Source organism: Ochotona curzoniae, unplaced genomic scaffold (genome assembly GCF_017591425.1).
Source record: "Ochotona curzoniae isolate NIBS_2020 unplaced genomic scaffold, NIBS_Ocur_1.0 scaffold_4683, whole genome shotgun sequence".
NCBI lineage: Eukaryota > Metazoa > Chordata > Mammalia > Lagomorpha > Ochotonidae > Ochotona > Ochotona curzoniae.
Genome location: NW_024467121.1, coordinates 17951004 through 17974933, shown reverse-complemented (window position 1 = coordinate 17974933; position 23930 = coordinate 17951004). Strand labels below are relative to the sequence as shown.

The 23930-nt window shown below is 37.7% G+C and overlaps 1 protein-coding gene across 6 annotated transcripts in view; it reads left to right on the top strand.

Moving 5' to 3' along the window:
- The window catches only part of USP6NL (USP6 N-terminal like), a 161116-nt gene that overhangs the window by 111797 nt on the left and 25389 nt on the right, over positions 1-23930 (top strand). For 5 of the 6 annotated variants that reach the window (XM_040968263.1, XM_040968261.1, XM_040968262.1 and 2 more), the window contains 8 exons: positions 2435-2542; positions 7274-7383; positions 10678-10726; positions 12538-12658; positions 16304-16398; positions 17848-17913; positions 18012-18111; positions 21387-21539. In XM_040968263.1, coding sequence (XP_040824197.1) covers positions 2435-2542; positions 7274-7383; positions 10678-10726; positions 12538-12658; positions 16304-16398; positions 17848-17913; positions 18012-18111; positions 21387-21539 — 802 coding nt within the window. Of the gene's footprint in view, positions 1-2434; positions 2611-7273; positions 7384-10677; positions 10727-12537; positions 12659-16303; positions 16399-17847; positions 17914-18011; positions 18112-21386; positions 21540-23930 lie in introns of those variants that run through there. The other variant, XM_040968266.1, reaches the window with a different exon arrangement.

The window sequence follows — 23930 nt, the reverse complement described above, 5'->3', positions numbered from 1 at the left end:
AGTCAGCAACAGTAAAGATAAGAACTGGTGTATTCTTATCACAAAAATAATTTTGACTTCAAGAACTGTACTTTGAGAACCATTGGCATCTAAACATCAATGTCTTTATCTGAAACGAGCTGATAGTGCCCGTTTCAAATGTTGGCACTTTAATGGTTTAATGCATATGGAGCACTTACATCAAACCCTGCCTTTTCAAAGCATTCAGTGACTGTTAACGCCATGATTCGTTTTGAAGGAAGGTTGTACAATAAAAAATGTTTAAAGAGAGACAGACATCCTCTATAGTCTTATCAAAACACAACTGAATCAACTGTTAGGACTTTCATGTATTTCCTTATACCTTTCCCCTCTGTAATTCTTTTCTCCCTTTTTGTATGGACATAAATCATTGTGTATCAGCATTTGCCAATATAAACTCCAGAGCATGTCAGTTCCTTGAATTCCAGTGGGTTAAACATTGAGGCAATGTAGCCTAATGGTTAAGAGATGCTGGATCCAGACTTTCCTGGGTTCGAACTGCAGCTCTGCACTTACTGGCTGTATGAACTTGAGGAAAGCATTTCACCTTCTGCTTTAGGCTGCTCATCTGCAAAATGGGAATGCAATGTCTACCTCATAGTGTTGTGAGGATTAAGTAATTGCTTTAGTGAAATACATAGAAAGTACCTGAAACTTAATTATGCAGTCAGTAAGTATTGCTTATTATTGAATGAGAAAAGGGCTCTGGTTAAAAAAGATTGGAAAATAAGAGCCAAATCAAATTAAGCAAGATTTCTCTCAAACTATAGGAAGATATTATTCTTTAATAGTTTGCTGTTAGTAGCATAAGGGGTTAATTTAAAAAATATTCATTCAGTTTTATTGCAAAGTCAGATATACAGAGAAAAGGAAAGACAGACATTCAGATCTTCCATCTGTTGATTCACTACCCAAGCGGACACAATGGCCACAACTACGCTGATCCAAGGCCAGGAGCCTGGAGTCTCTTCCGAGTCTTCCACACAAATGCAGGGTCCCAAGGCCTTGGCCTCTCCTCACCTGCTTTCCCAGGCCACAAGCAGGGAGCTGGATGGGAAGTGCCCATATGGGATCCAGTCATATTCAAGGCGAGGACTTTAGCAACAATGCTACAGTGCTGGGTCCAAGGAGTTAATTTTTAAAGGGGACCTTAAATTATGTGAAGCTTACTTATCTGTGGATATATCTTGTCTGGGTGTACCTTGCAGGGCAAATGTCATTGTTCATTTTGAGCGTATTAAGTATTTTATTTTCATCAAAAGTTCATTTTGGGTTGTTGATTTTGAAACTGTTTAAGCATTAAGTTTAGAACTCGTGATTTTTTAAGAGGAATTAGTTCAAAGGAGAATATTAGTTGTAACACCTTGCTGTTGTTTGATATTATGCTGCCTCTCATATTGGCTTAAAATTGACTGTTATTTTGTCTTATGTCTTTGTGGAAAGATGATGTCTGTTTTTTTTTAAAAAGATTTATTTATTTTTATTGGAAAGTCAGACATACAGAGAGGAGGAGAGACAGAGAGGAAGATCTTCTGCCTGATGGTTCACTCGGCTGCAACGGCTGGAGCTGAACTGGTCCAAAGCCAGGAGCCAAGAGCTCTTCCAGGTCTCCCACATGGGTGCAGGGTCCCAAGGCTTTGGGCCGTCCTTGACTGCTTTCCCAGGCCGCAAGCAGGGAGCTGGCTGGAAAGTGGGGCCACCAGGATTAGAACTGGTGACCATATGGGATCCTGGCGCGTGCAAGTGAGGACTTTAACCATTAGGCTACTGAGCCAGGCCTGTGATGATGTCTTTTCTTAATAGAAATTGATTGGTATTTTTGTCTGATTTGATAGGATTGATGTCATCTGAGAAAAGGACAAAGATTTTCCTGAGGAAATGCTAAGATTTACAAAAGGAAGAAAGAGATTGGAGGAAGGGAGGGATGGATGGAGGGAGAAGTGAAGAAGGAAAAGAGAGAGAAGTGGAGATTGCCAATGATGAACTGACATGTGAAGGTGATGAACATGAGCCTGTCTATTCTAGAGATCATATGAGCAGGAAAATGGGGTTCTGATGGTGCTCCAGATCCTCTACTGGGGACTCCTCTGGCCAAGGCAGCTTTTTGGACATCTTCCTGATATTTTGGAGTAAAGAGAAAAAATATGTATCAGGTAGATTGTGCCAGTAGGGAATGTGTAAATTAAATGTTTAGCACTTAACAAAGAAGTACTAAGGATTCCGCTAGGCCGCATACTAATGTGTTGGGCATTCTTGATGTCTTCCTTTTGATTGTCCCCTTCTGTGTCTAGCTCCATGTTTGCATCTGATAAAGAGATTTTACAGCACTTCAACGAACATATATTAATTCACTTAATTGGAAAGATGAGTCCAAGTTTTGTTCAGTTTGTAACCCCCAGTTTTCTTTATTAAGTTTCACAGGAGAATTTACAAAGGAATCCCACTCCAGCTCAGAGGGGAAGTCTGGGCTCTTCTTCTTGAGATCCCTAAAATGAAAGAAGAAACGAAGGACCTTTACAGTGTGAGTAAATAAAGCCAGCTTGTTACTGCCAAGTTAAAAAGTAAAATCTGCTTCTGTCAGCTTTCAAGGTAGAGTAGGCTGTTTTTATCCTAACTTAAAAATTCCTGCTTCTGCAGTGGGAGTATTTAATGTGTTTGTTGGCCTGTTAATGATATGAAAGTTATTCAGATATGTTTGTTACAATTATTGCATTTAATACTAAAACATTTGAAAGATACTTTGTTTTTGTCATGGCATAAAAAAATAAATTTGGGCAAACATCTAAAATAATTTATACTAACACTGTTTTGTGTAATGGAGGCCTGTTGGTTTTATGAATGACAATCTATTTGTCAAGCAAATATCTTAAAAATTTTTGATGTCTGTATGATTTAATTCATAAATATGATGCTTTTCCTATCTGTAAATGATTAGATAAAGTACTTAAAATGATTGATCAATGTTGAACCATGTTTGTGAGGGAAAATTTGTTAACATTTTAAGTGTTTGCAAGGATAGGCAAATATATGCAGAGAGAGAAGAGAGAACTGCTATCTACTGGCTCACATATCTCCGATATAGCTGAGGTTGGGCCTGACCAAACCTTGAAGCTGAGAACCCAGTCCAAGTATCACCCCATGTGAGTGACTGAGTTCCTGTCACTTGGACTACCGCTGCTGCCTCCCAGGATCTGCAATAGCAGGAAGCTGAGTTAGGAGATAGCACGTGTGTTAAACCCTGGCACTCTGATATGGAATGTGGGTATTTTAAGCATTAACTCAACTACCTTCCCTTTTCCAAACCTAAATTTTATGTTAACCTTTGAATGGAGTAAGTTTATTATCTAAGAATCTTTGACCCATAGATACTGAATTATGTTCCTTAAATGATAAGACACCAAAATGAAATAAATTATCAAAAAGGAAGATTATTTATAGTTTAAATCCAGGCTGAAGTTGGGAGTTGAGAACTCAATCAGTTGAACTTGAAATTCCATTTATAAGAAACAAAACTTTTAAAAATATATTTATTTGTCCAAAATTCAAAGAGCGAGTCATCCATCCACTGGCTCATTCTCCAGCACTGGACTAGACCAGAACCAAGAGCCAGGAGCTCCATCTGGATCTCTTGTGCTGGTTGCAGGAGCCCAAACACCCGGACCATTCTTGAGTGCCCAACCAGGTCACCAGTAGGGAACCAGATTGAGAGATGGTTCATACTTATGAAAGATAGTATGGTAAGTCAATGTATGCATAGTAGTCGACGTAACCAGCATTTTTGTCTCCTTAAATGTCACTTTGAGTGTGTTAGGAACCTTCAAACTCCTTTCTTTTAATTCTTTATAAGACATATAATAAGTAATTGTAAAGGCCAGTTACCCTGTTGTGCTGTAGCACTGTTGAGCTTTTTTCTGCAGACTGTGGCTGCATTTTGGTTCTTGTTTTCTAGCCTCCCTTAATTCTCCTTTCCCCTGTACTTTCTAGGATCTATTTCTATGAAATTAGCATTTGTTAGCTTCTATAGATGAGCAAGAACATGCAATATTTGTCTTTTTTATGGTTGTCTAATTTTACTTGGTTTTGGTGTTCTTTGGCTATTTTTCTTTTTTGAATATTCATATATGTGTATTACATAGTCAATACATATATATACCTGTATATCTTTAGATAGGATTTCATCGGCGTGAAAGGTTAGCTGCCTTCCTTAGCTCACAGCTGCACCACTGTGCACCATTTTTACCTCTTTTGTCACATATTTTTCTCTCTGTGTCTCTTATGTTTCCTGATGAGAGAATGCTAGTCATTGATTTTAGGGTCACCTAATCCAATTTGACTTGACCTTAAATTGATCACATTTGCAGAAAATTTTCAATGGGTCATACTGACAGGTTCTAGATTCACAGGAATTTTGGAAAAATACTATTCAATCCAGTATACCTCAATAACATGGTAATTTTCAGTTATATTTAAAGATTTTTTCCCACATGCAATAGAGTTATCCAAAAACCAGTTAATATGAGAGAACCTTCAAATAAAAATCTGTAACAAAAACAAATGGCCCATACTTTCAAGCACATAATTTTGAGCACATCACAGATGTTTTTACTGTGTGATTTTCTCCCAACATTATTGTTTAACCACATCTTTCTTTTCAGACCACTCTTTCTTATTGTCCTTGCACAGAAGTGGTATACTCTGCTGTCCACACATCCTCTACCAACTGGGACTTCAACTTGGAGTAAAACCACCTGTCATGTTTCTCAGAGTCTGGTATATTAGGAGCACTCAATCTTTGAAGTTCCCCTGATGATATGTTTATCCTTTTATGAAGTCAAGCTCTGAATGTGGTGCTGTGGCACATACTGAGAGGAACAGACACAATGTTGAGAAACTTCTCTTTTCAGGAAACATGATTGTGTAGGAGATTTAGTACTGGTTACTATGGATAAATACTCCAAAATTAGTAAAATAAAACACTTGGCTGTGTTGGAAAGAGGGAAGAAATCATTTTGTGGTTCATGATGACTTCATGGAATAGGTGGTGTTTGAGCGGGGGCTTTGTTTCCAGAGGAAGGAGAAGCGGGATGTGTTTTCAAGGCACATTGTGAAGACCTCTCCTGATCCTTTGCTTTAATCTGGAGAGGATGAGTTTTCTTCTGGAGCATCATATTATTGTGTTTTAAAGATGGAGTATATGCTGTATTTGCCTTGAGGAGAGCTCAGTGTTTTTGTGTGAGAGTGAGTGAATAGGGGGCATTATGTAAGTGCTCTGTATGAACTACCTCATTGAATTCTTATCATAATGCCAAGATGCATGTGTTACTGCTATTTTCATTTTACAGATGAGAAAGTTGAATTTAGGGAAGTTTGGGAGGATAAGTGACTTTTTATCCCATGGTTAGCAGCAGAATTTAAAATCTAGGCTACTCTAGTCACTAAACCAATTTTCTTATCCACTAGTTGTTGTTTTTTTTTTTTTTTTACTTTTAATTGTGTCTCATTTTTATCATTTTTGTCTCTCATGTGGCTGGTAGCATAGCTATCCTATGGAGAGGATCCATCCGTAGAAAATAACCATCTTCAGACTTTGCTCGGCTCAGGAATCTTGTATGCCAAATCTGTGGTGATTCTGCTAATTTTCTAGGACCTTTCCACTGTACTTCTGGGTGAAGCAAAGGACTTCAGACTAGGGGAACACAGACATTGCTGAAAGTGAGGTGGGGTGCCTGTCACAAAAGTGGAAGAGTGGAATATATGGAATTGTGGACATTCCAGCCTTTTCCTTCAACATTGTTCCCAGAACATTGGCAGCTAGATGCCTTTTCTTTTTGACAGGAAGCTAGAAGAGTCTTCTCTGGAGAACATGATTAGTGTAAGGAAATCAATCCAAAGATACCGACTACAAGGGACCCAGTGTCCAGGATGGATGGATCACTCCACAGTGAAGACTACAGTATTGAAGGCTCACCCAGGCACTCAGCTTTTTAGCATCTGATTTTTAAGTAAAAGTTAATAGCAAAGTATTACTGTATATTGAGGGAAAAAGGGCTAATGTGAATGACAAATGAAATGAATAGGAAAAAACAACTTGTGACAGACCATAAAACAAGGAGAACTGTTAATAATATGTTCACAGAAAAAAATAGATGCTGTAGCCACGAAATAAATACAGGATGCTGTTAAAAGGAACATTAGAGAACATCAGGATCTTATGGGTATTTATAGCAGTGGGAAATGAAAGGTAAATGAAAAACTTAATTGAAAAAAAAATATTGGCAGTTTCAAAACATAAATTATAAAAGCAAAAAGCAGAAAATGATATAAGAATAATAGGTAACAGGAGATCTCACATTGTAAAGATCAGGATTCTCTAAAGATAAAATAGGAGAGGAGAATGAGGAAACCCACAAAAGAATGATTAAAGAAAGTTTCTCAGACCTGAGAGATGTGAATGTTGGGTTTTTAAGATGGGAAGAATCCATCAAATTCCCAACTTTGTGGATATCATTTCACAACAGGAGCTGCTGGAGAGTGTGTTCCTCCAGAACAAGGGAATAAAGAAACAAAAAAGGAGATGAGATTTAGACAGCAGGGGGCTTCACAATAGAACAGCAAAGAGAAGACCCCACAGATGGTGGAGGGAGATCTCACAACCCAATAGGTGCACCAGGCCTGAAGGTCAGGCTGCCCAGATGCAAGTAGTTCACACCGCTCTGGGAGAGAGGTCTGGAGGGAAATTAAACTGGCAGAGTTCCTGTTCTGCTGGGACGACAGAGGAGGTTGATACCAGTTACACTGATTTGGAATTAAATATGGTGGGGGGAAAACAAAAAAGGCAGTGATTAGCTCCAAAGAAAATTAAAAAGTCACATTGGAATAGATGAAAAATCACAGTAGTTTGCATGGATTGACCACAAAGAACTTTCACATAATAGTGAAAACTTTGGGAAGTTGGTTATCCTAAATTAAAATCTTGTATTGACAGGATGCTGGGGAAAGAGGGTAGGGGAAGAATGAAAGAATTGGAGTAGCATGGATGGAGCCCTAAGTAGGAGAGGAGGTTTTCTTTGTCTGCCTTTTTATATTTGATTTTTTTTAAAACCATGGGAATGGTTTCCAAGACCAAAAAACAAAACAAAACAAACAAAACAAAAAACACATGTAATTGAAAATTATTTTACTATTTGTCAAAAAATTTTTAACAAGTGATTTCTATAAAAATGTGCTTTTTCCCCCTGTTTTTCTTCTTCAGAAATTAAAACACAGAGCTCGGGGTTGTTCACCTGATATCAGACAAATAGACCTTGATGTCAACCGCACGTTTAGGGACCATATTATGTTTAGAGACAGATATGGTGTTAAGTAAGTAAAGTTTAATATTATGAAATGTAAATGGCATTTATAATTAATCTTCATCAACTTCTTTTTTAGATTAAAATGTATTTAGAGGTTCTTATAGAGACTTTAGCTTTGATTCAAATCCTTAGAAATTTAAACTTTTACAGATCAATTAGTACGTGAAACTTAGAATCTGATTTGACTTATATTGTTTAACCTTTGATATAGTGCTATACAATTGATAAAGAATCATTTTACTATCTTAAAATTGTTAGAAATGTAGATATTTTTATTAGATTAAAAAATGATCAACTATGTGAATGATAAATATATACCTGTAAAATTGGCCCTATTCATAAATAAAACAAAAAAGAGAGAGAAATGAGTGGAATGAAATGAAAATGGGTGAAATATAGCTAACAGAGCAATAATTGTACTACATACTTGCTGTGACAGTGTGTGAGTGGAAGGTGTAGTTTTGCTGAACTTTATGTCTGGCAGGGTCCTACTGGTGAAACAGAAGCCACCAGGAAGGCTATAGCCATAGAAGGATTGCACATATGGCTTGTGTCCTTGTATGGGTTGACTAGGAAAACGCAGAATCCATAGAACAGTCCATCAGGAAGACTACATTTCTTTTCTTTCTTTGTAGAAAATTGATGTATTTATTTGACAAGCAGAGTTGCAGAAAAAAAGAGATTGAGGCAGAGATAGAGGTCTTCCATATACTAGTTAACTCACCAAATGCTGCAGTGCTTGTGACTGAACCAGGTTGGAGCCAGGAGTCAGGAGCTTCTTTCAGCTTTCCCAAGTGGGTCCAGGGTCCCAAGCTCTTGAGCAATCCTCTGTTGCTTTCTTGAGCCATTCCAGGGAGCTAGATTGGAAATGTAGCAGCATGAACTCAAACTGAAATGCATATGGAATACCAACACTTCTGGTAGCAACTTAACTTGCTACATACACCACAGTGTCATTCCAGGCTATAACTCTTGAGCACAAGCTGAAACTGCTTCTGTAGGCAGATTTTTTGGAAAAAAAAATATTTTTTTATTTTTATTTAAGGCAGAGGAAGGTAGGCAGACAGAATTACCATTTTTAGGTTTGTCCCCCAATTGCCTGCAATGACTGGGGCTGAAGCTAAGAGTTGCAAACATAATCTGAATCTCTGTGTGTGGCAGGAATCCAACTACCTGAGCCATTACCACTATTTCCAGGGTCAGTATTGTCAGGAAGCCAGAAGAAAAGCAAGAGTTGGGAACTGAACCCCGGTATTTCGATGAGGAATGTGATATCTTAACTGTTAGGTTGGGTACTCTCAGAGACAGGAATTTTTCAAAGAAGCCTGAGATTGCCTTTGTGGTCATTTAGTTGAATCAATCCCACATATATTATTTAGGATTGTCCCAAATTAAAATCAGTGGTTTGTGGAGGTTAATGACTTGGCATAGTGAACTAAACTTCTGCCTTCAGTGCTGGCATCTTTTATGGGTGCTGGTTTGAGTCCCTGCTGCTCCACTTGTGATCCAGCTTCTGCCCACGGCAGACTTGAAAGCAGTGAAGGATGGCTCAAGCGTTTGGATCCCTGCACCAACCAGGGAAATGTGGAGGAAGCTCCTGACTCCCTGGCTTTGGACCAGCCCAACTCCTGCTGTTATGTCCATTTGGGGAATGCATCAGTGGATTGAGGATCTCTGTCTCTCTCTCTCCCTTTTTGTAATCCTGCCTTTTAAAAGAAAATAAATTTTTAAAAAATAAATTCTTTATGGATTTTAACCAATTTGCAAAATACTTTGACAGTAACACTTAGATCAGTGTTTGAATAATGAATAAGTAGTAACCTAGACAAGCTGGCACACAGGGCCAACCATTACAGTCCACCCTTGTCAACTTTGTACTTACATAGCTGTCCTTCAACTATTCCTGATTTTCGGAGTCATACTTCTACCACAAGTGAAATACTGTTACATACAACAAAATGTATTAATCCATTTGTCACAAGAAGATCCCAAGTCCCTTGGGTTATATTTATACTTCTGCTTTGTTAAACTTAAATACCATGATACACTGTTAACTGCTACTAATGTACTTTGTTATAATAAAGAAAAGAGAAGGAAGAAAAAATTAACATGCATGTTTATGCAAATATATTTATACCAAAATAAGAAGTACATGTAACAATTAGTCATTTCTATGGCTGGTCATTGGTTACAATTGTCTTCTTCCACTGCCCATTCCATATTTTCTTTGCCCTTAGCAAGTATTTCAGCTGGCTGCAGTTTCTTATCTTATGAACCATTAGTCCTGCCTGAATTGAGCTGTAATTTTCTCTGACTTTAATCTTAGTGCTTGGTAATATTAAGAGATGCCCAAATGTTCTCCTAGAATTGAGACATAATCTTCCTCTGTCTACTGTGTTGCAGCAACCATTTTCTCCTTGGCAGTCAGGGTCTATCTCCTAGCCAGCCCAGTTGGCATCCTTCATTGCTTGCTGATGCACAGGTTTAAGGAGCCCAGAGTACTGATTTGGCAGTTTCAGTTTCCAGTTCAGTAGAGTCATTGTTAGGCCTCCTGGTGAAAGTATTCTTCCTTTTAGACTAAAGATCTGAGATTATAGTGTTGGGAAGCAAAAACTTTGCTACTGAATCATCAGAGTTAATAGTGTGCTTAGCTGCTCCCATTCCCACCCATTCAGTCCTGGGGTCCCTCCCTCTGTAGGAGGCTGATTTAGAGTTAATCCACTTTACTGGGGAGCCTTGCCCCAGGCCTAGAGGCCATGGCCAATTAGCTGGGCCTATACCTCCATCTTTTAAAAAAAAGATTAATTAATTTTTGTTGTTGTTGGAAAGTCAGATATACAGAGAGGAAGATTTTCTGTTTGCTGGTTCACTCCCCAAGTAGCCACAATATCCAGAGCTGAGCTGATCTGAAACTAGGAGCCTCTTCTGGGTCTCCCACATGGGTGCAGGGTCCCAAGGCTTTGGCCATCCTCTGCTGCTTTCCCAGGCCACAAGCAGGAAGCTGGTTGGGAAATGGAGACACTTGGAGAACCGGATTAGAAAGTTGAATGAAAGTGGGCAACAAATTTAAGAAATTTTGAAATTCTTTGTGATTTCAGTGTAAATTCTGTCAGAATGAACATGATCTAGTCTCACATTTAGATTGTATCCAGTATTGTTATGATTTGAGCTGGGAGTAATTGCCATGTGACACCAGTAATTTTACCTGAATTAGTTGTTTTCAATTAACCTGTTTATTTTTGTAAATGTATCATTTTACATGAATGTGGAACTGTGTTTAATGTAAATTCTCTTTCTCTAGGCAACAATCTCTATTTCATGTCCTTGCTGCATACTCTATTTATAATACGGTAAGTTGAGGCAAGCTGTCATAGTCCTGGGGTTCATGCTGCTAGGGACTGAGAGTGTTCTTTGGGCACCACAGACCTAGCAAGTCTCCTCCATCTTAGGCCTAGACAGTCTCTACCGTCTCTTTTAGATCTATGATTCTTCTTTTGTGGTCACCCTGCGGTCTCCAAGCAGAGGTGATTTGGAAGTGGGAAAACCTAAATATGACCACAGTGCATCAGTGAATGCCAGACTATTTTTGTTTTGTTGATTGCTTTAATTTTTAAGCAAGTAAGTCTGAGAAAGGGCAGTGTAGAGGAACAGAAAATTGATGGCTAGACATTTACTTGACTCTTGCCAATTTTTCATTCTTCTTTTCTTTCAGTACCAAGTTTTATCTGTTAGGTGAGGTCCATGTAGGATAAATGTGTGCTTATTTGCTATAGGCTCCACATTGTGGAAGAGAAGGCAATTTGGGGAATGACCTAATATGTGTGTAAAATAAACACTTGTTGACTTGATGGTTTCAAGGGAAAATAGCCTTCGAACCTTCAAATGTATAGTTTTAAGTTTTTAATTATAGTAGAAATGAAATCAGCATACAAGAGAGTTATTTGTACTGGCATATTTATTGCAGCTCAGTTCACAGTAGCTAAGATAGGGAATCAACCAGATGTCCATCAGTGGATTACTGGATAAAGAAAGTGTGGTATATATGTGCTATGGAATACTACGCAACTGCATAAGATGAATTAAATCCTGTCATTCACAGCAAAATGGATATAGCTGGAAACCATTATGCATAGTGAATCTTAGTAAATCTTTAGGAGCAAGATTGACAATTCAAGAATTGATGATGGTTCACAGTCTTTGTCTGTACTGTTGAGGGATCAGTATGGTTTTTTTTTTTTAATTCTCTATTTTGTAGCTGTTTAATTCTTTATCTAATGAAGTATTAAACCTGTGTTTGAGAAAGAAACTGAAAGTATGACATTCTAAAAATGTTTAAAAAATTAGGAAATAGGGTGGGAAATATTACTGTGCTCCTAAACTATATTGTAAAATACATGAAAATCGTTCATTTTATGAGTAAAATGTGAAAAAAAAATCTTTTAAGTTACAAGAACAAAAATGCATCACATGAAGCAGCATTGGAAAGGTGTTTGTGACAAGGACTTGATAGAAATGCAGCACTGTCTGGGCCTCACGGAAATTGAGGCTGGTGAGAAGCAGTTGATGATAAGGATAGCTACATTTTCTGTCCCCCATCATGGTCCTTATGTCTTTCTCCAGTTATCTCTGGCCACTGCTTATTTCATTGTTTTCTTCTCCAAATTGTTTCCTTTGCATTTTTGCCAGTTTGCTTCATGGCTACAATTGCATCCATAGACTCAGTGTGAATGAGTCTTGTTTTGTTAGTTTTTAACCCCATCTGGTGACATTGGCTGTGCCGACAGTCCACTCTGGATTTGTTCACATATGCTGTAGAACTTACCAGCATCTAAGCAAAATGGTGATAGTGAGTTGAGACTCATAGGTAAAATAAAATAACTATTCGGGTTTTTTAAAGAAAATAACATCATTAATCAGAGGCTGGTAAAATGTGTTTGTGTGTGTATGTGTGTGTTTGGACTTTACCTGTACATTTATTCTTGCACACAGTTTTATTCTTTCATATTATATGGCATAGTGCTGTGAAGATTATCTCCATAATTTCTGGTTAAATAAAATGCCTAGACATTTTTTGTTTTTTATTTAGAGTTAGTATTTTCTATGTGCATATCCATGTAACATGAATTTTAAATCTCCAGTTTCTATTTCTTGTTTGCTTTAGGAAGTCGGGTACTGTCAGGGGATGAGCCAGATCACAGCTCTGCTCCTCATGTATATGAACGAGGAAGATGCCTTCTGGGCCCTAGTCAAACTCTTCTCGGGTCCCAAACACGCCATGCATGGTAAGATACAGTAGGAGACAGAATGTATATGTGTATGTATATTTTGAGGCAAAAATCAGAAATACTTGATAGAGTTAAATAAAATAATCTAAATGTCTCAGGGCTTACTCCGTTAATTAGTATTTGTTACTTATTTTTCTTTATTGAACTTTGTAAACTTTTGATTCATACTGATTTTCATTTGTATTTTCCCCAAAGCATATTATTTTCATTTAACAATTCTTTCATTATTTGTTCTCAGTCAAATGAAACTAATTTAGATTTGAAAGAATTTGTAGGAAATCTTTATTTTGAGGGGAAATGAAAGGTGATTTTTGATTAAAACTTTTAGATAGTCATGCAGTTATTTCAGTGAAGTGTTTACCTCTGGACATTGTGATAATAACTCCTTGTTGAAGTTATTACTTAAGAAAATTAATGTTGATAGTTACTTTTAAATATTAGAAGGAAAGGTGTATAGTAGCTTTATATTTCAAGTGTGAGTTTTAGCTGTGAAAACTTATTCCATTTTAAATAAATGGCAATAGTATGTTTTCTGGATTCTTGATTATTTAGTATTTCAGAACTTCAGTGCTTTCATGATTTCCAAGTTAACATGTTTTTAATAACCTTTTTCTTTGAAAGTATATGTGGTAAACTTTATTTCAGAGAGTTTGGATTTCAGCTTGTCTTGGAAATGAAAGTAGCATTTGCCCATATAATACAAAGTTATTTTCTCAGAGTCATCTACATGATGGTATCACTTTCTAAGGATTTTAACACTAGTTATTCTAAGAACATATTTTAAGCGCTGTTTCAATATTTTTAAAAAGTGTTACCTTCCACAGTCCATCACTTATTAAATTTCACCTCAGTATGTGATTTTTATGGAAGTGTTAGGGTTGTTGGGGCAAGTGGGTGTTTGCTCTTATCTGTCTTTCTTCATGTCCATTGGAAATTATTTTTATAATATTACTTGCTTGATAATGATTTCTGGGCACTATGCATCACATAAATAACTCCAGAAGTAAGAACATGTTGTTATGTTGGGTTATCATCCTGTAGGCAGTATCTTTTTGAAAGGCATCTTGAAGGAAAATAATTCATATCAGTCTTAACTTTGCTGTTCTGTAGAGTAGCGTGGCTGATCTGTTTTGAAGCAGATTCAGATGTTACAGATTAAGTGGTACATGGCTCCATAAAACACAGTCCAATTTTAGAAAATAATCATGTTTTTAAACCGTTGGTAGCTTACCTCAGTAATTATTGTCAGCAGTCTAATAAAGCAATATTAATTCTATCCTATTATTTGTTCTTAAATATACTTAAAGATGTTTGTTTCTTTCGCTAACGAATTTTATAATGAGTTACTTAGAATTTTGTATCATTTATAACTGATGACACCTTTTGAATGTTACAGGGACACAATGGAAAAATGAAAAATGTTGAAGATCTTAGCATCCTTGAAATAGTTGTTACTAAAGTATATTGACTTTTTAGACATATTTATTTATTTAGAAGGCAGAGAAGCAAAGTTTTACACACACACACACACACACACACACACACACACACACACACACACACACCGTCCATCTGACTTACTCCCACACAATGGCCATTGCTGGCCTAGATTGAAGCCAGGATATTCTTCAGTCAAGGTCTGCCACAAGGCAGAAACCCAACACCTGAACCATCTCCTTCCTGCTTCTCCCAGGACTTGAACAGGGAACTGGAACAGAAGTGGAGCAAACAGGACACCAACCAGTGCCCACATGGGACTGCTGGCATTGCAGACAGCAGCTTTACTGGCTGGGTCACAGTACCACTGTCTGCATCAACTTTTTCAAAATCAAGAATCCTTTTAAATTTTTTACAGCTACAGATCTTATCAAATTGACCATGAAAGTGGCACTGATAGAGGAATATAGATTTTTAAAATGAAATCATTTCAGTGGAAAATATTACTAAGGGGGGAACAGGGACTCTGGAGATTTTTATACACACCTTGGGAAACTAAACACTAGTTAAGAAATCAGCCTACCCAGTGAATTGGAAAGCTTTGTGTCCAATGGTATGTTCCTCAGGTTTTGGGAGGAACATCATTTCTTTTCTGGAAAACAGATACTCTTTGAGGTAAAATGAACTCATGAGTGAATTATGTCTGCAAGGTGGAGTTAAAAATACATTTTATTGAGTCTGAAATAAAACTTAGAAACATTAGTAAGCTAATGAAGAACATCATGAGTCTTAAAGATAGCAACAGATAACATAAACATGTCCCTTGAATGCTTTTTTTTAGAAAAATGATCATCTAGTAACACATTTCCAACTCAGATGGGAAATACCAATGTGAAGATGTCATGAAGTTTATCAAGGCTGTCTTTTACAGTGAATTGTATAAATTCTTGAAAGGAACCTTACACATAAAAATAATTATAAAATTCAACCAGTTAAAAATGCAAAATTAGTATTAATTTATCATTTATAATTAGTTGCCTCTTGGAAATCTTAGATTGTATTGTACAGTTCGGGTAAAATGTGATTTGAGATAGTATTGATCACGTAATGCCCATTTGGTTGAGCTCATGTTAAATGTAACTTAGAGAAAAGACAGTGAAGATGATACAAACTTTAGGCACATTATACTAATGAATGTTTGAGTAAACCTGAGAAAAGTAATAAAATATCTGTCATATACCAAAATACCAATAAAATTAAATAATGATTAAAAACAACCTATTAAGAGACTTAGGCATTTGTGATATGGTAGCACAGTTTTGTTTTTGCTTTTTAAAAAGATTTGTTTTGTTTATTTGAAGGCAGAGTTAGAGAAATTGTTTACCTGTTCATTTGCTCCTCAAGTGACTGAAGGTGCTATGGTTGGGCCAGGTCAAATCCAGGAGCCTGGAACTCTGTCCGAGGGTCACAAAGGCTCAAATGCTTGAATCTTTTGCTGCTGCTTTTCAAGTACAGTAACAGAAAGCTGATTTGGATGAGAATCAAGCCAGTGTTTGTGTGGGATGCTGTCATCACTAGTGCACCACAGTGCCAGCCCCAGTTTTGGCTTCTAACATTTGTTTACTTGAAAAGTAGAGTGACAGAGAGTCAATTGGCAGAGGGAGAGAAATCTTCCAGCCACTGGTTTACTCCCCAAATGCCCACATGTGAGCAAGGGCTGGGTGTCAGGAACTCTATTCAGATATCCTATTAGGATGTTATGTGCCTCCTTCCCAGGCACATCAGCCAGGAGCTGGATCCAATACAAAGGAGCCAAAATCAGGTTCTCTGATGAAGAATATTGGCTCCCATCCACTGCACCACAGTGCATACCTTTCCATGTCTTAAAACTACAAATAATATTAAGAGGTTCACTTTTCATTTTTTCTTAGAATCGTAATGTCGCTTTTAGTTCAAATCTATTCTGTCATCCTGAACTAGTCTTACAAATTATAAGAGGTTCTTAGTAAATACTAAGCTAAAAGTTTCATTATCCAAAACCTCTGTGTAGGTTTTTACCTGGTGGGGATGAGAAATATTTCTATAATCATTGGTTGTTTTCTTTTCATTTCAATAGTTACAGATGAAAGAAGTATGTTGTATATTTAAGTCAGAGATTTTTCTTAGTATTCTTTATGAAGTGTTGTGTTTATGTTTGTATTCTAGGCTTTTTTGTCCAAGGTTTTCCTAAACTCTTGAGGTTTCAAGAACATCATGAAAAAATACTGAGTAAATTTCTGTCCAAGCTTAAGCAGCACTTGGTAAGTAGATCTGATGTTGACCCAATACCCATCTACAACAAGACAAGGTTAGAATAATTAAATCCAGTCTTTGGTCCATATCACCTTCTAATTGATGGTAAATTTCATTTACCTTACATCTGTAATTACCAGTTATTTGAAGAAAATTAGATTTAAAAAATATAATGTTGATAGACTTTCAAAGTCCTAACTCAAAGAATCAAACTTTTTCTTTGAAGTAAATAAATATAGACAGTAATATTTGAAGAGGTACATAATTTTTCAGTTACTTTGGAGCTTATTTTATAACACTAAAGTATTTTAAGGGTCATATAAATGTACTGATTTGTATCTAAGTTCGTTATATTAAACAGTTTAATAAGACACATAGTTAATTATAAAATATGAGTATACTTCAAAAAATTCATGGAGAATTGGATTAAAAGATAAGTTTATTGTGATACAAAACGATTTTTTGAAATTCATTAATACAAGAGGTCTTCAGAAAGTTCGTAGAGGGTTGAAAATTGTTGATGGATTTCAAAAGTTTTTGTACCAAAATTTTTCCTTTAAAATTTTTCATTTGTTTGAAAGGCAGAGTTATACAGAGAGGAGAAACAGAGAGATCTTCCATCCTTAGTTCACTCCCCAAATGGTCCCATCAGCTGGGGCTGGTCCACACCAAAGAGGAGCCAGGAGATTCTTCCAGGTATCTCATGTGACTGTCAGGGGCACAAGGACTTGCATCTTGCACTTCTTTCCCAGGGATATTAGCATGGAGCTGGATTGAATGTGAATCAGACAGCAGTGGAACCTGTACCCGTATGAGATGGCAGTGCTGCAGGTGGTGGCTTTAAGCTGCTATGCCACAGTGCTGGCGCCTTACCTATTCTTCCTCTCCCCCTTTTAATTAAAGATTTATTTTATTTATTCAAAAGGCAAAGTGACAAGGAGGGAGACACACAGAAATGTTCCATCTGCTGATGTACTTTCCAACAGCTGCAAAAGCAAGGGCTAGGTCAGGCTGAAACCAGGGATCTGGAACTCTATCCAGGTCTGTGTAAGTGTGATAGGGGCCTAGTATTTCGACAGTCAGTCATCTGCTGTCTTCCAAACACATTAATAGGAGACTGGATCTGACACAAAACCATGGTTGGGCACTAACATCGTAAGGGACAGCTCAAATTCTCCAAGTTTATCTTTTAACTCCACTTTCCCATGAGTTTTTTGAAATACCTTTTTATACTAAAGAAAATCTAAGTTTTGTGTTACTATTCTAATAGAAATTTATTCTTGTAGTGATTTTGAAAACATTTTGGGAGGAAAAGTGAGAAAAAAAATCTCATGAAAAGTATTTGTAATGAGATAATGCATAATCAGTTTTAACAGGATAGGCCTCCTAACATTTAATATTATATTGTAATATGTGTTTACTACAGACCAAAAATTGTGAGATCTCTATTTTTGCAGGATTCTCAAGAAATCTACACAAGTTTTTATACAATGAAATGGTTTTTTCAGTGTTTCCTTGATCGTGTGAGTATTTATTTATAAAACTTGATTATCAGATTGTAAACATAAGGTGAGGTAAAGCTGCTAACCTTGTTTCTATTTTGTTTTTCTTTTACTTATAGACTCCCTTTACTCTAAACCTCAGAATATGGGATATCTACATCTTTGAAGGAGAACGAGTTCTTACTGCTATGTCTTACACGATCTTAAAATTACACAAAAGTAAGAAAAGCTATTTTCTCAGTACCAACATCTAATTCACTGTCTTTTAGTAACGTTTTTTAAAAATTCTTGAAAATCAGTGGTTATTTTTTTAATATTAGATGCTGAATGTGTTGTAGATACCTTTGATTCTTTTATCAGTTTCATTTTCATATTTAAACAAAAGAATGCAGTTTGGTGATTTAATAATATTAGCCTTAGTGGGTGGTTAGTCTCCATTGGGGCCACTAAATCTTTTCGTTAGAGTAGTCTCAAGTAATGGGAGAATGGAGAAACCAAAATAAAAAGGGCTATGGAGAACATTTCTGCTACTGCTTCCTTCAGGATTCAAAGCCTCCAGCTCCAGGGTGTGCTTGGGGAACCTGCAGGTCTGTCCCTGCCAACTGTGTTGTGACCTCTGGCGCAGCTCCAGGCCTTGTCTACAGCTCCAAAGGGCAACAAGGCAGTGGTGGCTTTCGTGTTCACAGCTGAAGGCCTTGGGCTGCAGGTGTGGGGCTTCAAGAACTCTGTGAATTTGATATGCTGTATGTTACCTTAAAAATCCTGGAAGGAGATTTTATTTTCAGAACCATATAGTACCTTCTTCATCTTTCAAGTCTCAATTCAACCTTAAAACTTAGGTGACTCCTCTTGGCATCTGTGTGGCAAAGGGAATCATTGAAAGCTTTACAACTTGGTACTGTTACTTCTAAGCCTCACCACTTGCATATTCCTTATATACTCAGCTAAATTGTAAGCTCATTGAGTGCATGTTGTTTGTAGCTTTTCTCTGTGCATTTTTGGTGTTATAAGTTCATGTTAGTGCTTTAATGTAAGATTGTGTCTATGTTTATTTGAAAAGAATGGACTTCAGAAGGACCAGATTAGGCATACTTTAGGTAGGAATGAAAAAATTCCTCTAAAAACACATGTGTTGTGTATTCTTTTCAAGAAAAGGATTCAGAGTGTGATGCATTTTTTCAACACACAAACCAAACGGAAGCACTGGAGCAAAAGGATGATGAAGACAGTAGTCCTACAGACTCGGGCTTTGTTATGCAACCAACCCTTTGAAAGTCCCTTCTTTTTCTTCTCCTCCCCTCCCACATTCCTTCCTCTTTTATTGCCTTTAGTAAGAGATTGTAATGTTTTCCATGCATGTGAAAATGTATAAGCATAACATTCTGTTTCTTTGTAATTCTGTCTTCCTTTTAAGTTCTTTCTTATAATGATGCTGGATTAATTTTGACAAGCAAAGAATTTCTTTACCTTTTGTGAATCAGCCTGAGCAGTAGCGATTACTTTATAAGCCACCATATCATTAACACTACACATGCATTTTTCTTAGTTAGGACAGGAGCTCAGGGACAGAAGTTCCTTCAGAACCATTTCAGGTTTCCAAAACTGGAAAGCATTGGGGGAAACTAGCACAGGCCAGAAGATGTTGGTGGGAGGACCCAGACTCAGGCACACTCTGTTGTGGAGATCTGTCATATGGTATGTCGGCTACAGTTAACAGTAACATAGAGTTTACTTAGCTGTTGCTGAGAGTGTAGATTTTAAGTGTCCTCATTACAGAGATAAAAATATGAGGTCAGCTTACAGTGTAAGCCTGTATCAAAATATATTGTACACCATAAATATATGCAGTTTATCATTGACCAATTAAAAAAATTAAAACAGGCCTGCTTCTGGGCACTATAACCTGAGGTTGGCTGAAGCTTATACATTGTAGGAGGCATTTTTTCTTTATTTTATTTTTTTTAATTGCCTTAGTTTGAAACAGGCTGGTATTTGGTGTAGCAGCTAAGATAGTGCTTGGAATGCCCACCTCCTCTATTAGAGTGCCTGGACTTGAGTCCTGACTCTGCTTTTGATTCCAACTTCCTGCTCATGTGAACCTTGGGAGACAGTGGGTACTGGCTCAAATACCTGGGTTCTAATTGTGTTATTATAAAATGATTAAGTTGTGCTGCATAATACAGTTTATTCTTACACAGTTGTTATTGATGATGTAAAATTATTATTACTATATTTATTTTTATTGGAAAGGCAGATTTACAGAGTGGAGATGTGAAGAGAAAGAGCCTCAGTCTGCTGGTTCACTGCCCAAGTGGCCACAATGGCCAGAGTTCACCCATTCCGAAACCAGGAGCCAGGAGCTTCCTCCAAATCTCCCATGCACTACAGGGTCCCAGGGCTTTGGGCTGAAATCTACTGCTTTCTCAGGCCACAAGCAGGGAGCTGGATGGGAAGTGGAGCAGCTGGGACATGAACTGGCACCATTATAGTGTCCCAGTGCATGCAAGGCGAAGTTTTAGCCACTGAGCCATCGTGCCAGGCCCCTAAATATAGTTTTAAAAGCCGATTTGCATATGACAGTTGGAGTTGCCCAAGAGTCAAACAGAACAGCTTCACATCTTTTCAGTGATCCAGAATTCTGTATCTGCTGTCTCCCAGAAACATTTGCTCTGAGTTAATAATCTAGGTATGGTTATTATTAAAGACAAGAAAGTATTTGGAAACTATTTCCTCTACCTTCTCCCCCTGTATCCCCAATGACATTGCCTTCCTTTCTCCATGACTACTTTAATATCGGTATATTTTTCTCTTAGATCTACAATACTATCTATGACATATTTTATTTTTAATATTAAATATATTTATTTTATTATTTTATAATGCATTGCCATGGTCTCTGGGATTTCCCTTCTTCCTTCCCCAAATCCTCACCCCCCTATACATACACTATGTATTTCCCCTATATCATTATAATAGTATAGTTGTTCATAATCAGTCATAAGGCCATTGGTCTGCTATTTAAATGTATCCTGACATTGTGAGCATGGACAATGACAGAGATTCTAGCATCCTATTTCAAGATGTATTTAACAGTTTCATTGGAAGTTCATGTTTGATTGGAAGTAGAGATGCGGACTGCATTGTATCTTCACATCTGGATGTAATAGTCTCTATTATACAGTTATTATTATTTTACATCTCTTTAAATGAAAAGCCATAAAATAAGATCAATGACAGGAAGAAAAAATAGAAAATTAACAACTACGTGAACTTAAATAACATGCTACTGAAGGACCAATGTGTTGCTGAAGAAATGAAAAAAAAAATCAAAAGCCTTCTTGAAGCAAGCGATGCATTATGTGACCTGTGAGTCATTGAAGAAATTAATAAAAACAAACAATTTTTTTAAGTGGCCACACCTGAATAGAATGTACTGTCTTTTCCATTTAAAGTAAACTGTTGACTCAGGATTTGTATTTCTTTCCATCTTCTAGAACATCTAATGAAATTGTCTATGGAAGAACTGGTGGAATTTCTTCAGGAGACTTTGGCAAAGGACTTTTTCTATGAAGATGATTTTGTAATAGAACAGCTTCAAATTTCTATGGCAGAGCTGAAGCGGGCAAAATTGGATCTTCCAGAACCTGGTAAGATAAAAAACAGCTGCCTACACATACTTTATTATATATGTTATAATTAAGATTGGTTAACATAGAACATAAACATTTGACCTGTGACAGCGTAATGTACATCAATGATTTAACAATCATGGCTTCTCCTTCTATTTTTAAGAAAAGAAGCAATCGCAGTAATTAAGTCTGCTTCACCTAATATGCTATCTGCAGTATTCCTACTTAAATTTAGAAATTTTTGACAAACAGTTTGGCTTTTTAAGAAGTCTTCTTGGTGTTCATCTAATTTTATGAAACTCTATGTAGTACTAGAGCAAGTGAAAGCCACATTTTTTTGAGGACATCAGAACTAATGCATATTCTTGCTCACACATGGGAGCTGAAAAAAAAAAGTTGAATCCTTAAGAGGAAGAGAACAGAATAGTGGTCACTGCAGGTAAGAAAGAGTAGGAGGAGGAAAAAAGAGATTGGATATGGAATAGCAAAAAGACAAACAAACAAAAGGTGGATGAGAAGAATATGTTTCAGTGTCCTACAGAATCACAGGGTGAGTATAGTTTACAACATTGTATTATATATTCTATAAAGACTGAAGAGAAGAGTTTGAAGGTTCACAACACAAAGAAATGATAAATGATTAAGGAGATAGAAATGCTAATTATCATGATTTGTGTGTTACATATTACATACATGGAGAATCAAGTTATCACAACTGTACTCTGTAACATTCATAAATATTAAATGTCACGTTTTTTAAAATTATTTTTTTAATAATCTTAGTTGATCAAGGTACAAAGGGTCGGGAGCTACAGGGTTGAAGTGGGTAATACCATTGTTTCCACACTAATATTATCAATTTCCCCTGTATCTGGGGTTAGGGGAGTAACAAAGGGAAAAGCCCTACCCAACCTCCTACCCATCCCAGATCCCCAACAGGAGGTGCGCTCCAAGGGTCCTGCTCAGTTTTGATAGTTCATCAGTTCTGGATTGCTGCCAGTCTCGCAGTTCCAATCGCAATGAAACCTATTCAGAGTCCACTGGCTGACAGTCTCTTCATGGTTGGGGTTCCAAGATCAGCAGTTCAGTTAGAGGGATCTCCAAAGAAACTTCATCTGAGGTGATCCCAGACCTGATTCTTGCGTGAGTTTGCTAGTACAGAATCTAAAACCATCTGTCACACTAATCGGCTTATGCACATGCTGATCGTTGAGATTGCTGGGTCCGTTCGGCTTCCAGCCCTATCTTCCTCGTGAACCAACAGGTGTTATAGTCCAGCTCGAACATACCCAGTTCATACTTGGTCCTCACGCAGACCAGTGGGAGCTGCAGCCTAGTTGGGGCGACTCCCCATAACCCCCACCAGTTCTGCCCCCTACCCTGGTTCCCATGCTTGCCATTATGTACCACAGGCTTGTCCAGTCTGTCCCACATCTCATTTAGCTCTTGCACATGTCAGTGGGCGTTGAAGTCTACTTCAACCCAACCAACTCCACTATACAGCCCATACACCTACTGGCAGGTGCCTTTCTGTCTAGCCACCCCTGCCCCTATCCTGGTTTTTATGATGTCCAGTGAGAGTGGTAACCCAAAAGGGAGGTGCCCATTATTTCCCTTCTAGGCCACTCCCACTCCCAGATTATGCACTCTTCAGGTGGTTCTGCCATTTGGCTTGACAGAATTAGCTCCCAGTGCCAGCCTCTGCTAGCTAATGCTGCGGCTAAGCCCAACCAACCCTCACCCACTCTAATTTTTGCTTGCACCAGTCAGAACAGTCAGCTCACCGTGGCCCTTCCCTTATCTTGCTCACATGAGGCCCACAGATGTTATAGCCCTGCCTTGTCTGGTCTGCTCCCCTGCTGACTCACGCTTTCCAATTGAAGTAGTTGTACAGCAGGGGAGCCCACATTCCCCTGTCGGCTTTGCCTCCTCCTCCTAATTATCACTTGTGCTGTTTGGGCGCTGCAATCACATCTGGTACGGCTCATTTCACCTTGGCATTCCTTAATGTGTACTAGTATGTGTCGCAACCGAACCTGGCTCAACCCACACTCTGTTCTGGTGCTTGGATTCGTCAGCAGGTGATGTGAACTGATTCAGCCTGGTCTGTCCCCAAACCATGCCAAATGTATGCCAGTGGGATAATTTCCATTGCCTGTTTTGGGCTGTTTCCTTCCATGCTTCTTGCGCTTTCTTGCAGTGACTGTGTCCTGCCAGAGAAGTTGTCCAGGTTCCTCCATCAGAACCTCTCCCAATGCCAGATTTTGTGCATACCAGGGGGTCCATAGCCAGCCCTACTCAGTTCACCTCCTGTCCTAGCAGAAACAGTGGCTTTTCCTGACTGGCCTTCAACCAGATTTGGTTCCTACTGTTGGTTGTTTCAGCCCAGCCACGGCTCTTCCATACCCC